We start from the raw sequence: 19,404 nt of genomic DNA, 5'->3' as shown, positions 1-19,404 counted from the left end.
AGGTGGCTACCGCTTCCCGGCGCCCAGACACGGCGGCTCCCTCCCCCTTCCGTTTATCTTCCGATAACTGTGCGAGGTTTCACGGCTCCCCGCTTCGTACCTCAATACTCAGTGCTGGAGATGTTCATTTGTAGAGATCCAGATGTATCTTCCTGTGTCTCAGGCTGATTCCGTGGATGTTCCTGCTGGTCTGGTACCTATCCAGCTCAACTCAGGGGACCGGCTGAAAAAGTGGTCCCCTACTCCTCCACCATCTTTACTCCCCAGAGTGCACTTCTTGGTCCTGGGGGATGAAATGACCGTCATGTACTGTGGGTTACCTTAGCCATTGAGCATGAGAAGCATATTAAGAACATGGCTCCTGGACAGGAAATAGAGCAGGAAGAGATATGCTGTTATATTTCTGCAAAATGTCTCAAGACTCAGCATTTTGGAAAGTTATGTGATTTCCCCCCATTCTTTACATTGTGGAGTACACATGGCCTACTATTCACTTCTAAAGTCTCCTTGCAGATAAAGGACTCCTTGAAGCCAGTATGCAACTAATACAGTATTAACATAGCACCTGACAAGCATTTAAAAATACATGTTAATTGAACTTGTACTATTTGTGCAGTTTAGTAAACGTACCTATCCTTCTATTTTCTATGCATTACGGTTATAGAGATGGCCTTAATTAAAAAGAAACCAATCAACTCACTCCCACCAACCACCCAAGGCCACAGAACACATTTGAAGGAGAGAAGGAAGGTGAAACGTATTAAATACTGATTAGGAATAATGACTTTAAAAAGATGATTGGAATATTTGGACTAGATTTTTTTTTAAAAAGTTGAAATCTACTCTACAAATATTATGCTCAACTGGGTATGCTGTGTAAGCCCCTAGATTTGCTGATGATGTCCTCCTTTAGGAAGACAGATTAAAATGAAATGCCTCATTTAGCAGAATTACAGAAATGGAGCATTGTAGCTATTTTCAATTTTTTCTTTCCACCAAAGTCTTCTTTCACCTGCTTGTTTTAAAATGTTGTCTACCTTGATGGTTATTTTTTGTTTAAAATTGACTGGGCTAAGGGATGCTGGTAAAATACTATTTCTTGTGTCTGTGAGGGTTTCTGGAAGAGATGTGCATTTGCATCTGTAGACTGAGTCAAGATCGACTCTGCCAATGTTGGTGGGCATCATCTAATTCATTGAGGGTGTGAACTGAATGAAAAGGCAGAGGAGGAGCAAACTTGCTCCCTGCCTAAGCTGGGGCACCCATCTTCTCCTGTCCTTGGACATCAGTGCTCCTGGTTCTCAGGTCTTTGGGCTGGGACTGAATTATACCACTGGCTTTTCTGGTTCTCGTTTATAGCTGTCATGAGACTTCTTGGCCTTCGTAAGTACACGAACTCAAAACTTGCTCCTCCTATTCACTCCCACATTGTCTCTTAAACGAAAACGGAGGCACCACGAATTGTGTGCTGTGTGCAATTTTTGGAAGGGTATCAGGTGTACCAGTAATATTTCTTAAGTGAGTGCTAGTTATATAGGTTGTGAAATTTGGAGCACAACTTGAAATATGGGCCCCTTTCTCTCTCTCATGCACATACATACACACACACAAATTTCAATACAAGGAAAATGTTATCACAGAATTTCAGGCAGCATAAAGTCCTCTTTCTTTAGCATGGTAACTCCCGTCTGCCCTGTTCACAGGCAGCCTTAGCCACCTGCCACTTTCCCGCCACCACACAACCGCAGGCTCACTCTGTAGCCCGTAGGTCCTCTTGATAATTCTGTCTTCAGTTTTTTCCTGGTACTCGTCTTTTAGTCTCATCCCTTCTAGAAAGGTTTTTCTCCTTCTCTCTTCTTCATGTGCCTCCCTGTTCTTTTATCATCCTCTTAGAAAACAACTGTGAATACTGCAATAACCTTGCTTTAAAAAAGTTAATCTTCCTGGCTATGCTTTATATAAGCAATGAACAGTACATATAATCAAGAATTGTTTCACTGTGACTGGAGTTTTGAGCTGTCACTCCAGATTCACATCCAAGGATGTTAAAAAATATGTAATTTTAGTAGTATCTCATATGACAATGTCCCCACATTACAATGAGGTCAACAGTCAGAGCTTCTGCTCAGCAAGATAACCACACATGAAACAGATGCAACTCGGGCAAAAAGCACAATGCTTAAGTGTGCATGCAAACTAGCACGTACGGAAAACATACTTCACATTTGGTTTTTCAAAATACTGAGAACAGGTCTAAGAACCTCATTAGTAGTTGAGAACTTTGCCTGAGAACGACTGATGTAGAATAAGTAAAACCGAGGCAATTCCGGACAGGAGGAGAACTGGGGCATCAAGCACATTTTCAGTTATTTTTGTGCTTTTCATTGGGCTACAGACTGTTTTTGAAAAGTTAACTGTCTGCTATGAGCACCCGGTTTGAATAGGGGAGTGCACAATTTCTACACATATACCTTCACATTCACGTGTGCAAACACAAATATTCCCAGGGGGAGAGGGAAGTATGATGGGGACGTTCAGAAGGTCTATAATATAGCAGAAAGGGAGGTGTTTTGCTTAAACTATTAGGTAGTTAGAATTACAGAGTTCTGGTGACTTGATAGTCTATACTCAGAAACTAAAGGGTCTGGATTTAACCCTGACTGAACTATCGCAGGTCACTACAGGCGCACCTCGTTCTAGCATAGTTTGCTTTATTGTGCTCTGCAGATGCTGCATGTTTTCACAAATTGAAGGTGGCAAACCTGCAACAAGCAAGTCTCTTGATTCCAATTCTCTAAGAGCATTTGCTCACTTTGTGTCTCTGGGTCACATTTCCGTAATTCTTGCACTATTTCAAACATTTTCATTACTATTATATTTGTTGCGCTAATCTGATTAGTGATTATGACTCACTGAAAGCTCAGAATGATGGTTAGCACTTTTTAGCTGTAAGGTATCTTTAAATTAAGGCATGTAAAATGCTTTCTTAGACAAAATACAATTGCACACTTACTAGACCACAGTAAGTGTAAGCATAACTTTCATATGCAGTAAGAAACCAAAAAATTTACTTGACTTGCTTTATTGCAATATCTGCTTCATTGCAGTGGTCTGGAACCAAACACAGTATCTCCAAGGTATGCCTGTAGTCACAGGTGGAATAAGTGAGAGCAATTTCTTTTAAATCCTTGATTCTAATTTTTAAATCCAGTATTTACTTGACAGGATAGATTCTGCACTAAAATAACGAAGAACTCTTACACAAAGCAAAAAATGAAACAGGTTTAATGATTAAAACAGATGAATTAATAGGTTTATATAACCATCAACTAAGGGAAGCCCTAGAACCAGAAATAAGGACTTTAAAATAGCATGCAAAGTCTAGTTACCATAAAAACCAAAGCAATACCAAAATATCTGTTTCCTAGTACAGACTCCAGGTCTTTTTATTTCCAACTCTCGGTAATCAAAATATGTACACTTTTGCATGCTACTGGTAGTGGAGGAGTAAGATTACTTGTATAGGACTACAATTATGTTTCACAGATTGGAGGGCGCAAAAAGAAGTGTCTTCCTCCACTTTTTCGGGCCCATCTTGAAAAAAGGCACTCCCAAAGGTTCCTTGGTAACACCTTTGCTAGGTTTGTTAAGTACTCACATAATCTTTACATGTAAGATTAATGGTCCACTCATTTCACAGATCTGGGAAACACAAGGCATTGGAACTGCTTCTTTAGCTCACATGCCAAACAACTGGCTTAAACAATGACCAAAAAAAACTTTGGATATCAGTTTGAAAAAAAAACTGGGGCTCTGTTTCCTTGAAAACGTAATCATATGCTTAATTACTAGGCTTTGGCATGCACTGCCAAACGTATTATGAAACTGAATGAACCACCATATGATGGTGGCAGGAAAGCTCTTGAATTATTATTCTAGTTTTCAAACTTCAGCTCCCTTGTACCAATGCAACTTTGACCTTCTCCCTTTATTTATTATAATACCAAGTGCTCTGAACCTGGGTTTGACCTCTCTGCTGAAAGATGTGTTAGAAAAAAGATGCTTAAATAAATTACTGAGTCTTTCTCTATGATCAAAACAAAGAGTCAAGAAGTCTTCAGCTATCTGTGGGCAGTTGTCCACCTTTCACAGAATCTTTAGAAACCATCTGCCTGAGGCCCAGGAGAATTTGTTTTGTCATTAAACCTGACTCATGGTGAGCCATACTGCCATACGGAAACTGCACCTGGGTAGCTAGTCTCAAGTCAAACTGAGCTTGAATATTTCTCTACATTTACTGCATCCACGTAGTGTGCAATTTTTGATGCTGAATAAGAGATATGCGGCAATTGAAGGCTTCGCCACAAGCATCACATTCGTGGGTTTCTTGGGTTTTCACCTCTGCATGGATCTTCTGATGGTTGACAAGGCTGCGCTGTTGACTAAAACTTTTGTCACACTTCTCACACTTGTAAGGTTTCTCTCCCGTGTGTATCCTCTGATGCTGAATAAGGCCCGAGTTCCGGCTAAAGGCCTTCCCACATTCATCACATTTATGGGGTTTATTACCTGTGTGAACACCCTGATGTCGAATAAGATTACAAAGTTGACTAAAGCTTTTGCCGCACTGTCTGCACAGATAAGGTCTCTCACCAGTGTGGATTCTCTGGTGTTCAATGAGAAACGAACTCCGACTGAAGCTTTTCCCGCAAACAGTACACAAATAGGGCTTTTCACCAGTGTGGATTCTTTGATGTTGTACGAGATGAGCACTGACACTAAAAGTTTTCCCACATTCATCACATTTATAAGACTTTTCCTTGGGGTAGACTTCCTGCTGTATAACAAGACTACAGTTTGGATCAAAACTTTCCTTGGTTTCATTGTATGAGTAAGTCTTTTCTCTGGTGTGGATTCTCTGATGCTGAATAAGACCTGAGCTTCTACTAAAGGCTTTTCCACATTCCTCACATTTATGGGGTTTGTCTCCTGTGTGAATTCTCTGATGACGAGTGAGGTTGCACAGCTGACTGAAGCTTTTCCCGCACTCTTTGCACTGATAAGGTCTTTCACCTGTATGGATCCTCTGATGTTCAATAAGGAATGAGCTCCGACTGAAGCTTTTTCCACATTCGATACAAAGAAAAGGTTTCTCACCAGTGTGGATTTTTTGGTGTTGTATAAGGTATGTACTTAACCTAAAAGCTTTCCCACATTCACCACATTTATGGGGTCTTTCCCCAGTATGAATTCTCTGATGTTCAACAAGTAATGAATTTCGACTAAAGCTTTTCTTACATTTGGTACAGTGATAGGGTTTCTCACCAGTGTGAGTTCTCTGATGTTCAATTAGGTGTGACTTCCAACTGAAGGCTTTCCCACAGTCACTACATTTATGGGGTTTCTCACCTGTGTGAATCCTTTGATGTTTAACAAGGCTCCTTCTCTGGCTGAAGCTCTGTTTACACTGATTACACTGATAGGGTCTCTCTCCAGTGTGGATTCTCTGATGTCTAATAAGGGTTGAGCTCACACTAAAGGTTTTTCCACAATAATTACACTCATAGGGCCTTTCCCCAGTGTGAATTCTCTGATGTTCAATAACAAATGAACTACGACTAAAACTCTTCCCACATTCATTGCATTGAAAAGGCTTTTCACCAGTATGGACCCTTTGATGTTGAATGAAATGGGCCTTGCGGACAAAACCTTTTCCACATTCTTCACATTTATGGCATTTCTCTTCCGAGTTTGGTCTCTTACGAATAATGTTAGTGTTTCCTCTGAACATTCTCTGTTCCTGGGCCAAAGATTCCCTTGGTATTTCCCATAAGAAGATTCCTCTTTGTTTATCTAATCTACCAACAAGTTCAAAGGTTTCTCTACCTATGGGATCTTGGTCAATTTCACTTTTGATTCTTGTAACTATTACACCCTGTGGTTCCACTTCTTCCTCAATCTCCTCCATTTCTTGTTTCACAGTTGGCTCCTCGTCCTTATCTCTGTTCAAAACATCTGGAATAATAAACAGAAAATAGAAAGATCAGCCAGGCTCTTTGCTAGCAAGGAGAAATGCTTAGGAAAATAAGATTAATATAAATTAATCTGCTACATCTATAAAATGTGAAGGACCACTCCACAGTGTAGTGAAGATTAAGTTCATGTACATAAAGCATTTAGGGCAGTACCTGGCAAAGAATACAAGTTATATAAATATTAGTTATCTGATGAAATATTTTTCTTGGAGAAGGGGTATGAAAAGAGTGTATGTGTTTGGTTTGTTTGTTTGTATTTTTAAAGGAGTAAGCTTTTAAGTTTTTATTTTTTTAGTAATCTCTACACCTAACATGGGACTTGAACTCACAATCCCGAGATCAAGAATCGCATGCTCCTCTGACTGAGCCAGCCAGGCACACTAAAAGAGTGTTTTTACGAGGGAAATGATGAGTTAGTAGGGGCAAGCAGAGTTGGGAGGAAGCGCTGGTAAACCCAACAAGAAAATTTTACAAGGTAAGATGGGCAAACAATGAAATAAAACAAGTAGTGGTGTGAAGAAGTATGCTATCAAGGAAGAAAGGATGACGCAGAAAGAAAACAGGAGGTTCAGGAAAATGTGGGATAAGACAGCATTCCTGAACCATGAGTAGACCAAATAAGGGACAGAAATGAACACAAAAATGATGCTGAGAAGAATAAAAGACAAAACAAAAACAAAAACCAGGAGAAGCACCAATTCATTCATTAACAAGAATTCACTTATTGCAATCAAAAGCATTCCAGGCACTGTGTAATGATTCAGGATTCAAAGATAAGACATGAAGTTCCCTACCAAATAAAATGAATGATGGTACATTGGGGAGAGAAAATAACATGATAACATATTTAAGTAAAGCAGTTCCTATACTGAGACAAAATGGCTTTTAAAAATAAAATAATGGGTTGGAGTGACATGGAGTCTATGATATAAAAAGACAATAAAATAAATACAAAGGAACATGGTCAGGGTTAATGAAAGAAACAGAGAAAAAGCAGTCTGTGGTAACTTATGCCCTCACCTACCACAAATCCTACCACATTTTTCAAGTATATATGATTCTCACTCTTCTAAACATATAAGAGCCAAGATGGAACCATTTAGTTCCAACTGAGAGTCTCTAAGACATCTGAGAAATGAAAATCTTGCATGTGTTGAAGGAAAGATAACATAATGGTCTATGATGAAAGACAGTGGCATACAGAACACTTGAGTCTGCTTCTGACTTTTTTCCCTGATCGTCTATCTCTTGCTGTCTGCTGGATAATTCCACTAGAAGAGATGATCAGTACCAAATATATATATTTGGCCCTAAATGATTTTCTTTTTTAAACTTCCTCTTTTCTCTCAATTTTCTAATCTACTTTTGGAGTCATCTCTGAATTTTCTTTTCACTTACTTCAAACCAGTCATTTTATTCCAAAAACACTTCCTTTATTCCCCTAAGAAATTAGTAGAAACTTTATTTCTGCTTATGCTACTAACAGTACTGTCTCCTAAATTCACTTCAGTGGACTACTTTCTTTCACACAATGAAAAAGGATAAGAGAACTCCCTCAACTTTCTGCCTCCTGCCTATAAAATTATCTGCAACAGTACAGGAAGATATAGCCCATTCCTATCCAAAGCTAATTCATCTACCTTCTCTTGATTCCACGTGTCTCTTGAGCACTTGTTTAATTGTCTCCTCTTCCTCCCATCTGTTCTCCATTGCCAACATACACATGACTATGCTCAGCATACAAATATGCCCAACTTTGTCTCGAATCTGAAATCCTCTTCTTAATGAAATCTAAGTTTTGAAATAAAATCTTAACACTGAAGGTCTCCATTTCCCAGCTGTTTCCCATGCCCACCTCTTCCCCTACAACCTACTGTGAAATCTGGCTTCTGTTTCCAGCATCTAGAAGAGCTTCTACAAAATCACCAATGACTCTTGCATAACAAATATAGTGAACATTTTCAGTCCTTATTCAGCAGCATCTGACACTGCTGACTAGTCCCACTCTGACACTATCTGTTTTTGATTTCTTTTTTTTTTTTAAGATTTTATTTATTTATTCGACAGAGATAGAGACAGCCAGCGAGAGAGGGAACACAAGCAGGGGGAGTGGGAGAGGAAGAAGTAGGCTCATAGCAGAGGAGCCTGATGTGGGGCTCGATCCCATAACACCGGGATCATGCCCTGAGCCGAAGGCAGACGCTTAACCACTGTGCCACCCAGGCGCCCCTGTTTTTGATTTCTATGCCATTATATTCTTCTAGTTCCCTCCCTACTTCTTCTTTGGCCTTTTCTAATAAATTTCCTTCATTTATTTCTCTTCCTTCGTTAACTGTTGAAGGTTACTGTTACCCATATTTACATTCTTACCTTGCTCTCTATATATACTCCGGTTATTGCCATTTAACTGTCTCAGAAAGGGCTTACAATTAACATGGTAATCATCATTTGCTGTCATGTATGTCTCCACCTCTAATCATCTTCTCTTGACAGGCATCCTCATCCATTACCCAAAGCAGAAAATCATCCTAGATTTCTCCATTTTTTTAATTGGTAAACAATCACCAAAATCAAAGATTCAACTCTCTAGTAACTATCTTCTTTCCATATTTTCCTGGATTATTCAAAAACCATCTAATAATCCTTCACTCTAGCCTTTAAGCTGTCCCCACATTACATCTACTTCACTTCATCCAGAGAGATGTACATGAAATGGAATTGCAGTCACATCACCACCTGTAGATTCGCTAGTACTCCACCACCAGTGAGAGCAAATCAAAGCTCTTTACACCATGATACTCAGCACTTCATGAAGGTTCTCTAAACCTCAAGTCACCCTCCTAACCACTCTCTCACAACGGAAGTGGGAAAATTGCTTATGTTACCCTTTTACGCCATTTCTTTGCATATCTCGTTTACTAAATGTCTCCCGACATTGTTTATCTGGCAAACTCTTGGTTTCTCTTTAAGATTCAATTCAAAGCAACAGCTCCTCTACAAAGCCTTCACAAAGTCCACTAGGCAGATTTAGGCGTCCTGTTTTTTATCACCAGCTCTCATCCATAACTGCACTGTTATATGCACTGTTATTATGCTGTATTTCTCTCTTCCACAGGATTATAAATTCCTGCGAGAAGGGGAAGTCTCTTTATAATGTTTACCCAGTATTGTTGTTCCAGGGGTTTTACTCAAAGGAATAAGACAAAATTATTATTATTTGCAGACAATTAAATGTCTATGTAAAATTTCTTAAAAAATTAAGTGAAATGTAACAGCAACAAAAAAAAATATAAAATTAGTGGTAAGTACTTACTACCAAGAATAACCAATTAGTAAATATTATAGAAAAATAAATTGTATGATAATAAAAACCATAAAACCCAGGAATAAGTCTTACAAGAATTGTATGGGAGCCATGAAAATAAGCCATAAAATTTTTCTGAAGGACATAAGACAGATAAATAGAGACAGGCAAATTGCTAAAGAGATTCAATGTTGTAAGGATCTTAATTCTTCCCAAACCAATTTATGAACCCAGTTGTATTCCAATCAAAATCTTATGAATGAATAAAAAGCCCCAATGACTCTAAATTTCAACTGGAAGAACACAGAAAACTAGTTAAGTATATCCTAAAAAAGAATATAAAAGAATGATTTATCATACCAGACATAAAATGTAATACACTGCTTATGTAAATTAAATAGAAAGGCACTAGAATGAAAATAAATAGGTCAGAGAGATAGATAGGTAAAGAAAATGAGTTTAGGCTTCCTCTGGGCTTGGTAGCTATAATCACATTCTGAGGTCTCTGCCATGCTTGTATTCTATGTTCCCATCCTATGATCATATAGCTAATTTGTCTAGAGTAGAGTTGACTCAAAGTGCATCTCTCCCAGGAATTTGGAATTTAAAACTGAAATAGGCAATTATTCTGAACATGACTAGAATTGTATGTAACCTATCAACTCAAGCTACAGGGAAAGAAGCATATGGATATGAAGAAAGACTAGTCTACCAAGAAGAAAGAAATAGAATGCAAAGACAGAGTTAATTCCTGACTTCCTGAGCAATCCAATTTCTGGGTTTAGTTATATGTTTGTTTGTTTTTTTTTTTAAGTAGGCTCCATGGTAGGTGTGGAGCTTGAACTCATGACCTTGGGATCAAGACCTGAGCTGGGATCAAGAGTCAGACGCTAAACCAACAAAGCCATCCAGATGCCCCTGGGTTTAGTCCTTTTCTGACATCCAGTTGCAGTCATGCTCATAGATTTTGTGTGCCACCTCTGTGCCTACAATAAGTTCTCCTGTTGGCTTATGCTAGTTTAATCAGTTTTAATAAGATGGTAGCTGCGGAGAGAGAGAAAGGCAAGGAAATGTTAAAGTGGAAGTGGCTAAACTTTAGGACAGAACAAGAGTTACCACACATTTTCTAAAGAGGGCCAGATAATAAATATTTTTGACTTTGTGAGCCTTATGGTCTCTACTGCAATTATTCAACTCTGCCACTACAGCATGAAAGTACTAATAGATAACACATAAAAATGGGCATGTCTATGTTCCAGTAAAACTTTATTTATAAGAACAGTGTGCCAGATTTGGCCTGTGGACCCACCACAGCTGCCAACCCCAGTATCTAAAGAGTATAGAAAGAACAGTTTTCTTGGTAAAAGAATGAGAGGATGGGGAAGAATTTGCATTCTTGCATTCAAGCACAGTGCTTGATTAACTACTGAATGGATCAGTAGTTGAACAAACAACTGAGGAAAGACTATAATCTAAGAAGAGAAACAATGAGTTTAAGGTCTTACAGAACAGTAATTCCCACTTCTGTCAAGGTCCAATATGGCTCAAGTAGACTAGAAAGAAGTCATTAAAACTGAAGAAGTCCATTTTATTTGAAAGAACTGAAAAATCAAGAACTGAGATCAAGCTGTCAGCTGTATTATCAACATAGTTACTAAAGTGTTTAAAGAAAAATCATCATAGAAAGGAAAGGTATGAATAAAGGACCAAAATTAAATTTGGAAGAGTGTTGTACTAAGTAAAGCAGCAAGATGACGTGCAGAAAAAACACTACATTAGAAAAACCAAGTAATTGTGATCTTTCACCAAGGGAGCTCTCATGAAAGGAATGGAGAAAGAGTTTATAGATGAAAAGACTGTGGAGGGAGAAATAATAACTGATAAAAAGCTGTAGTTCAGCTAAAATGAGAGCCTGAAAGTAGGAGATCACAGATGGGCTCACTGCCATGCCTTCGTCCATATGGTACTCGCATCTTACAGTAGTAGGGGCAGACAAGGCTGGGCATTTGCCTGGTTCTATCAGCCAGGATACCATATGTGTGGATAAAGCTGGCAATGACTCAGAGACACCATGGCATATTGGGGGAAAAAATCAGCAGCAGATATGGCTGGAGATTGAAGTGTTGTGCAAGAAATAATGGATGATGCTAGAAAGCCAGGCAGGGGCTATTTAGAGAGGCCCTAGTAGGTACAACAAGAAATTAAGATTTTTATCCTTTAGGCTACCAGGAATTGTAAATCGTAAGCAGTTAACTAACAAAATCATTTTGGTAGCAGTAAACAAAATGCATTAAGAGAAAGGGAGATTGGAGGCAAGGGGCTAGTTTAGGGACTAATGCAATAATCTAGTCAAGACGTACTAAATCTTGAGTATATTCATTCATTCCGTTACACAAATATTTAGAAGCATATAATATATACCTGGCTCTGTGCTAAGTGCTGGAGAAATCAAATGAAAAAAATATAGTTACTGTCCTCATGGAGACCAATCTGGTTAGAGAAATAACATAAAGAATGATTAGAGTACAGTATGATAAATTCAACAGAAATGTATACAGTAGCACAGAAAAAGGAGTACTTAATTCCAAAGAGGAGGCCCTTGAGATCTGAATGGAATATTTGAGATTTGCCAGGTCTGAGTTATTTATGTAGTCTTCAAAAGGGGGTGACAAAGATTTTAGAGCTCTTAGATAACGAGTACAACGACAACATTTATAGTATACTTACTACATGCTAATCAGTGTCCTAAATACTTTAACTCAGTTAATGCTCACGGTAGCCCAAAGAGGTAAGGGCTATTATTAATGCCATTTGGTAAATAAAGAAACAGGCATGGAAAGGTTATGTAATTCACCTATGGTCACAAGGCTTGTAAAGTGGTCGAACTAGGATTTTTACTTAGGCAGTTAGGCTCCAACTGCTTCTCTTAGGTGAAAGTAACGATTTGGGACTTGTCACATAGAAGTAGGTGATGATCTGAGTGTAGATAAGGTTTGCCAAAGAAAGCATATAAACTGAGAGGAAGTGTGGGAATGCAAGGCAATAGAAGGAAACAATAGAGTTTCAAATATCTATAGAAAGGTGAAATAAAATAAGGTCCAAAAAAAGTCTATTGCATTTGACAACTGGATTATTACAGACCAATATTAAACAATTTAAGGGGAATGGTATAGGCAAGAAAAGGGGCTTAGAGATAATGGAAGGTAAAGTACAAAACACACAATAACTACTCTTACAAAAACTTGGCTATGAAGTGAATGAGGAGAAGATTACAGGGAGCAGCAAGGAGACTGTGGCTCAAAGGAGAGCCACCCACCCCCCTACTTTCCCCAACTGGAAGAGTCATAAACACACCTATCATCAAAATAAAGGCACCAGGGGAGAAGGAATAGAGACTGAAGTTGTAAGGGGGGAAAAAAAGATGACAGATGGGTAACTTCTTGGAGAAGCGAGGAAATAGGAGCGGCCTTAAGCATGCACGTGAAGGGCAGAAAAGTTGAGAGTTCACATTTAATAGCCTCTATCTTCTCTGTGAAACAGAAAGTGAGGTCCACTACTGAGTGATGGACCCAAGGAAAACTTTTTTAGTTTTTGGAAAAGTCATTAAAAGGAAGAAGGGAATGAGGGAAGCAATGATAAAAAATTGGCTGAGATGTAAAAACCCACTCCTGACTAGAAGGAAAGCCACACATATATACAGGGCATCAGTCCTTTCAGTTAAAGAATTTCTCCTGCTGTCTTGAGCAACTCTGGTAGGAGAAGAGAAAAGGCAGATTTTATAATAATACAGAATCTGAAGTTTGCAGAATGCGCAGAGCACAATGACAAGGTGGCAAGAGCACATGCTGGTGATAATTCATATGTAGGCCCATGGATTAGATGAGGAGGGGATGTTAGGAGAGGACTGATAATCTGGGAAGAGAAAAGGAGAAGTCAAGGAACAGGAAACATGATTAAGTAGATGTAGGAGGAATGGAGTAGGAGCGGTAGAAAGGTAAGAAGTCAGAGTAAGCTCCACATGCGCAGAGATCATGTCTGTTTTGGTCACCCCTGTTTCGTTAATCTAAAATAATAATTGATAATCCCTGAATAATTTTCAAAGAGTAAGATACTGGGGTTTAAGATTTGCCTGCTTTGACAAAATTGAGGGTTTGATCATCGATGTGATTGATCAAAAAAGGAAAGGCAGGTCCCTGAAGAGAGAATATGGTCAAGATATAGTAAGACTTAAATAATGACTACGTCACCGGTGGCATAGGTGAGCACAGAGAAGATTCTGAAATGTGACAAAATCTATGTGTCAGGGACCAAGACATGTTGACAGATGATAGTGAAAAGGAACTGAGTGGGTAGAGCAAGACTGCTGAGGCCTCCAAGGAGAGAGATTTTGTTTGAAGGGTTAAACTAATGCTTTGGGAACAGCACTGAAAAGGTAGAACAGTAACTTCTCCCTTCTAGCCTTGAGACAAAGGACAGGGGAAAAAAGAGGATGTGGGAGAATAAGCAGCCTCTGCCAGAGAAGTGGTGTCCTTGGGAAAACGCCAGCTTTTAGTTAAGGCCAGGAGGGGTAAGGAACATTATGTGAAGAAGAACAGGGGCTCCAGAAGGCAGAGTGAAAAGGGGTGGGAGGAAAGCAGTGGGAGGATGAGCCAGGAGAGAAAGTACAGAGCAATATGGGAATGAGATTATGAAGATAAGAAGCCAGAAAGGCATGTATTTTGGTTATTGCAAGGATGCTAGGAATGACAGTCATGGAAACAATTAACAGCTGAAAGATTTGAATCAGAACTTTGGAACAAAACAGTTTTGGTACTGGTAGTGGTCCAAGTAGTTCTCGGAGTCTGATTTCTTATAGCCTCTTAGATATTTTAATCAGAGAAATAAAAGATCCTTACCCAGCGAGACCAGGTTTCCGTAATTCTCCATCATGACATCTTTATACAGGCTTCTCTGAGCTGGATCCAGATAATCCCACTCCTCCTGGGTAAAAAACACAGCCACATCCTCAAATGTCAGCAACCCCTGAAATAGTACGATTTCTGTAGTCAGTTCTTGTTGTCTCGAGGACAATTCTACCACTGAAAGTAGCAGAAGCAATCACTTATCAGGGCCAGGTAGGCTAGGAGGAACATGATAACCAAGAGTTCCAAACGGGGACCCACTCTGTAACAGATAAGCACCTCAAACTAGAGGATAATTGAACTGGATCCTCGTCATCAGTAGTGATGGTCTTAAAGATACAGCTTTTCTGGTTTAAAAACATTTTTATTATAGTAAGCTGCCCCCAAACGCCCCAAGTTTCCTGCGCCTCATTGCCCTGCTCCAACTCTATCCACACTGGCTTGAGACCCTGTTCAATTCCATGAAGTTCTCTTAAGTGTCTACCTTGGGTCCAAGCATCGTGACAGGCGCACAAGACACGGGGGAGGGTAAAAAATGGTGCCTCATCTGGAAGAACTCAAAAATGAGAGCGCATGTTTGGGGCATTATTAATTTTCTTCAACTGATTTACCAAGTCGTTCTTGAAAAAAAAGAGCCAAGTGGGCGATTTGGTCTCGAACAGCAATCCTGAGCACTACTGGTACTTCCTTGCACATCGCTGGCCCTGAAGAGCACGGTCAGGGAGGTAGAGGGGCCGTGGCGCGGCCTAGCTCCGGTAGTGGCGAGAGAACGTGGAGACCCAGAGGGGCGACTTACCTTTGGCTCCGGCGGGGGGCTTGGGGAGGCCATCTCCGAACAGAAACTCAGGGCAGGAACCCGCGGCGGTCGCACGGAAAGGAGCCTCTCGTAAGGCCTACCCAGCCTTCAGAAATTAGGCCCGACGAAGGCGAGGCCTCCAGGCTGGGTCTGGCTATGTCCTGCCTCGGTCCCCGAGCGGTCACGACCCCAGCAGCATATCAGACGCGCTACTTGGCCGTCCCCAACCCCAAATTCCCTCCCCGCCTAGCTGCGCAGCCTTCCAGGCCTCGCTAGAGCCTCCTCCCCGTTGCCAGTTCCTCCTCCTTTGAGCCAAGGAGAGCTATGACCGCCCGCCCCCGGACCAGAAGGCGTCACCCGGAACCTTCCCGGGACGCTCCCAACTACAACTCCCGTCATGCTCTGAGAGAACGCCTCGGTCCAGCTTCCGCCTGCAATGGCCACTGGACTACATTTCCCGGCGTGCAAAGTGGGCGGGAGAAGCTGGTGCCCCTTAACAGGAAAAAGGGAACACCTACCACTAAGCTTACACCTGATTGGCTGGTCTTGGCCCGTCGCTGCCGGCTGAGGGCAGAGCTCTACCCCACAGCTCTCCTCCGAGATGGCGGCGGTGTCAGTGTTTGGGGTTGCCAGAAGAGGCCTGACGTGGATCGTCTTAGGGGCACCACGCAGAGAATTTTGGTCTCGGTTCAGGTAAAGCGGAAGGTTGGATGATGGGTCTCGTTCAGGGAAAGTAAGGAAAGAAACTGAGGAGGATAAAAAGACGAATTCAAAAGCGAGTGCTGTACTATTAAGACGGGACCCTGGTCCTGCGCTTGGATTAGGGTTCGGAGTTCGGAAGTGTAAGCGCCGTTCTCTTGGAGTGATGGGCCCGTCTAAGCCTCAGTTTTCGCATCTTACCACGGAGATACCGCTGTCTTTTCCTCCCACTTAACTTATTAAGCAAACAATACTGACCACGTGTTCCAGGCACCTAGTGCGGTGTTAGGAAACACATAGTTCGCTTGGAATGAGCAACGTAGAATGTGAACGTGAAAGCACTCGGTAGACTTGAGTTCAGTTGCGCGGTATTATTTCTTAACACGCAAGATTCAGAAACGAAGTGTGGCCTCCTCATTTTGTTCTTTTGTTCATTCATTGATTCACCCAACAGATAGTTACTAAACGTCAGGTCTGGGCCAGCATTTGCCTACGTAGTTTACAGTAGCGAAACAAAGCCCCTTTTCAGAGCTCTGACATATGGGGAAACTTAGGCTCCATGGAGAGGTAGTATTTTGCCAAAAGCAAGTTAACAGTAGAGCTGGAACCAGAACCCAGGTCTTTGACTCCCCATCTACTGCTTTTCCCGTAGCACCACTGGAATGTTTGGAAGGTAAATTTATTTGACTCACTGTGTTAGGACATCAAAATTTGTGGGATCTTCAGGGAACAATTTTATGCCCTCAGGTTTCAAGCAGAAACTCTTCCCACCTGGAAGGATTTTTGTCATCTGTTCATGGATTTATTAGCTTCCTCTCTTTTGGTTAGTATTATTATCTCAAATCTCCATCAGGTTTGTTTCATTCACTCATTCATCACACATTTATAGTGTCTACTCTATGTCAGATGTTTAGGTTTAACAGTTGTTAACGTCAGATCAACTATTTGTCTTCATAGAGCATATATTCTGATGGAGCCAAAAAAAACCGTAAAATATAATTTCAGAAAGTGGTAAATTATGTAGAAAACTAAAGCAGTGTAAGAGGTTACGGAGATGGAAAGAATGGATTACATTTCATTCTGATGAAATGTGACTGGAGTAGTTTGAGGAGAAAATGGGAGGTGATGAAGTAGACACTATAAGTATAGACAACTCTTTGGGAAATTGGATAGGAACATGGAGTCTAGGGTATATATATATATATATATTTTTTTTTTTTCTTTGAAGATGGGAGATTTTTTTACATCGTATTGTGTGCCCTGGGAGCACTCTAGTAGGTAGAGAGAAATTGATAAATAATTGATGCAGAATGAGGGCGAAATTGCTGGAAGAGTCTTTGAGTAGGCAAAGAAAACTAGTGCTACAAACCATATTCTTGGCCAGACATCCATCCATCCATCCATCTTTCTTTCTTGCTTTCTTTTTCTTTCTTTCTTCCTTCCTTCCTTCCTTCCTTCCTTCCTTCCTTCCTTCCTTGCCTTGCCTTGCCTTGCCTTGCCTTTCCTTTCCTTTCCTTTCCTTTCCTTTCCTTTCCTTTCCTTTCCTTTCCTTTCCTTTTTTTTTTCTTTCCTTCCTTCGTTCCCCAACATCATTTTTTTCTCATGCCTCCAATTTCTGTAAAGCTGACCAATCCCAGTCCAGTACCAGCTCCATGGAAAACAAGAGTCAGATCATGAACTGATACTTCATTAAGCACTGAAGTAGTGTATCCGTCGGATTTCCTAACATTGGCCCATGTACTCAGTAATAGTTACTCAAGCAGTTTTCAGAGGACCCCAAATCATAAAAATGGTCTTTATAATAAATAAAACAGGAGTTTATAATCTGGTATAATGGTTCTTAACCAGGGATAATTTTGCCCATCTGGACATTTGGCAATGTCATTTGGTCTTGACTGGAGGACAGGAATGCTATGGCATTTACCCTACCCTGAATAGAGGCCAGGGATGCTGCTGAACATCTTACAATGAACATGATAGCCCCCTACAACAAAGAATTATCTGGTCCAAAATGTCAGTGTTTGGGCTTTGAAACCCTGGTCTAGTAAGAGAAGTAGAATGTAAAAAAATTAAAGCTTAGGATGTGATGTGCTGTTAAAGCAATATGAAGTGCTGTATAGATCAGAGGTATTTACAGTTCTATTTGGAGCTATATAGTAAAGCTTCTTGGAAGAGAACAATTCTGTTTTAGGACTTTAAGATTTCTATAAGTGAAGATGAAAGATAGGCATTTCCAATAAGATATAACTTGAGGTAACACATGACACCAGGAAAGAGAGAAACAGAATGTAGTATTTTAGTTTGGGTAGGGCATAGAGTAGATATAGGAGATTAGTAGGAGATGAGGTTAAAGAGGTAGATTGGGTTTGGAAACTGGGAATCCCGGCAAATGATTTATCTCTTTTCCTGTTCTTGGAATCCTTAGAGCATGTAAAATCTGTAATTTTTCTGTGTGTACCAGCCCAGTTCAGTTATAAGCTTCCAAAGGCAGGTACCTATCTTATTCCCTCCACAGTGCCTGGAAGAGTAGTAAGTGTGCATATCATTTATTGATTTAGATAGACAGATAAGATTGGGTCTGGTGTTCATCAGTTTGTCAGCTACATTAGTGCAGTTTAACCAAAGATTCACATATTTGTTTTTGATCATTCCAGAAAAGAGAAAAAGCCACTGGTGGCTGAGACAGTAGAAGAGGTAAAGGAAGAACCTATTTTGGTGTGTCCACCCTTACGAAACCGAACATACATACCACCTGAAGATCTCCAGGGTCGTGTGGAATCTTGTGTCAAAGAAATTTTTGGCTCATCTGTTCCTAGCAATTGGCAGGATGTGTCCTTGGAAGATGGTCATCTGAAATTCGGTTTGTTGGCACGTTTAGCTGATGACTTGGGCCATGCAGTGCCCAGCTCCAGGCTTCACCAGATGTGTAGGGTCAGAGATGTTCTTGATTTCTATAATGTGCCTATTCATGATAGATCTAAATTTGATGAACTTATTGCCAGTAATCTGCCTCCCAATTTAAAAATCACTTGGGGTTACTGAGCAATTCAAAAAAGGAGCATGTTGAAATCATTTTATCCTGAGCAAGGGGCTGGTTATTGGACTTGTACTTTACCACGTAAAATGCTATCAGAACTGTTATCTAAACCCACTTTTCCTGTGGAAGAATGAATTATGTCTTTTTTTTTTTCCTTGTATCATGAATTAACAGCAGAATTTTCTTTTTCACATTTGCTGAAATTTTGTTGTTGTTGTTTTAAGTGGAATCAGATCATTATTCATGTATGAAAGTTTTCTTCTCTGGAGGACACAGTAATTAAACTTGTTTTTAAGATATGAGGCTATTATATGTTCAGATGTGGTCTTTATTCTTCATAGGCATAAAATAGATGCAAAAACATGGTTTAATCCTGTTAGGACTCTTAAATCTAAGGTGGTATTATGTATAGTACATATACAAATAAGGACACTTGGATATTTATAAAAGAAATGTAAAACTATGTTTATTATAGCAAGTTGTTTCTTTCACTGCTTTACTACATAAGGAGAAATAGTAGCAAATGATACTGTTCATTCTAGATTAATCTCTTTTGGAATTAAAATACATTTTTTGAAGAGTGTTGTGTGTTTTTAGTTTTTTTAAAGGTGAAATTTACTTCTCTGTCTTGT

The 19,404-nt window shown here is 40.0% G+C and overlaps 2 protein-coding genes across 4 annotated transcripts; one reads left to right on the top strand and one right to left on the bottom strand.

Moving 5' to 3' along the window:
• Nucleotides 1-3,269: 3,269 nt before the first annotated feature.
• On the bottom strand, nucleotides 3,270-15,389 carry ZNF189 (zinc finger protein 189). 3 transcript variants are annotated; one of them, XM_011233875.3, is made up of 3 exons: nucleotides 15,037-15,389; nucleotides 14,235-14,361; nucleotides 3,270-6,015 (listed from the first exon to the last, which is right to left on the bottom strand). In XM_011233875.3, exons 1-3 carry the CDS (start codon nucleotides 15,067-15,069, stop codon nucleotides 4,295-4,297), a joined length of 1,881 nt encoding a protein of 626 aa, XP_011232177.1. In that variant the 5' UTR covers nucleotides 15,070-15,389; the 3' UTR covers nucleotides 3,270-4,294. The 3 variants fall into 3 exon arrangements, with proteins under 3 accessions (XP_011232177.1, XP_002926516.1, XP_019662761.1); XM_002926470.4 differs by having other exon boundaries at nucleotides 14,235-14,319; XM_019807202.2 differs by having other exon boundaries at nucleotides 14,235-14,316.
• Nucleotides 15,390-15,586: 197 nt separating this feature from the next.
• MRPL50 (mitochondrial ribosomal protein L50) lies at nucleotides 15,587-19,350 on the top strand. The gene is made up of 2 exons (XM_002926471.4): nucleotides 15,587-15,729; nucleotides 18,390-19,350. Exons 1-2 carry the CDS (start codon nucleotides 15,638-15,640, stop codon nucleotides 18,775-18,777), a joined length of 480 nt encoding a protein of 159 aa, XP_002926517.1. The 5' UTR covers nucleotides 15,587-15,637; the 3' UTR covers nucleotides 18,778-19,350.
• Nucleotides 19,351-19,404: the final 54 nt, after the last annotated feature.

The sequence above is a fragment of the Ailuropoda melanoleuca genome, chromosome 7 (assembly GCF_002007445.2).
Source record: "Ailuropoda melanoleuca isolate Jingjing chromosome 7, ASM200744v2, whole genome shotgun sequence".
In the NCBI taxonomy this organism is placed as follows: domain Eukaryota; kingdom Metazoa; phylum Chordata; class Mammalia; order Carnivora; family Ursidae; genus Ailuropoda; species Ailuropoda melanoleuca.
The sequence above is the reverse complement of the archived record's forward strand: the minus strand, read 5'-3'. Positions and strand labels throughout refer to the sequence as shown.

Coding starts and splice junctions, on each gene's coding strand:
- ZNF189 (XM_011233875.3), bottom strand. CDS start 15,069: ATGGCCTCCCCAAGCCCCCCGCCGGAGCCAAAG. Junction 14,362..15,036: donor GCCCCCCGCCGGAGCCAAAG/GTAAGTCGCCCC, acceptor GTACTATTTCAG/GGGTTGCTGACATTTGAGGA. Junction 6,016..14,234: donor CGGAAACCTGGTCTCGCTGG/GTAAGGATCTTT, acceptor TTATTATTCCAG/ATGTTTTGAACAGAGATAAG.
- MRPL50 (XM_002926471.4), top strand. CDS start 15,638: ATGGCGGCGGTGTCAGTGTTTGGGGTTGCCAGAAGAGGCCTGACGTGG. Junction 15,730..18,389: donor GAATTTTGGTCTCGGTTCAG/GTAAAGCGGAAG, acceptor TGATCATTCCAG/AAAAGAGAAAAAGCCACTGG.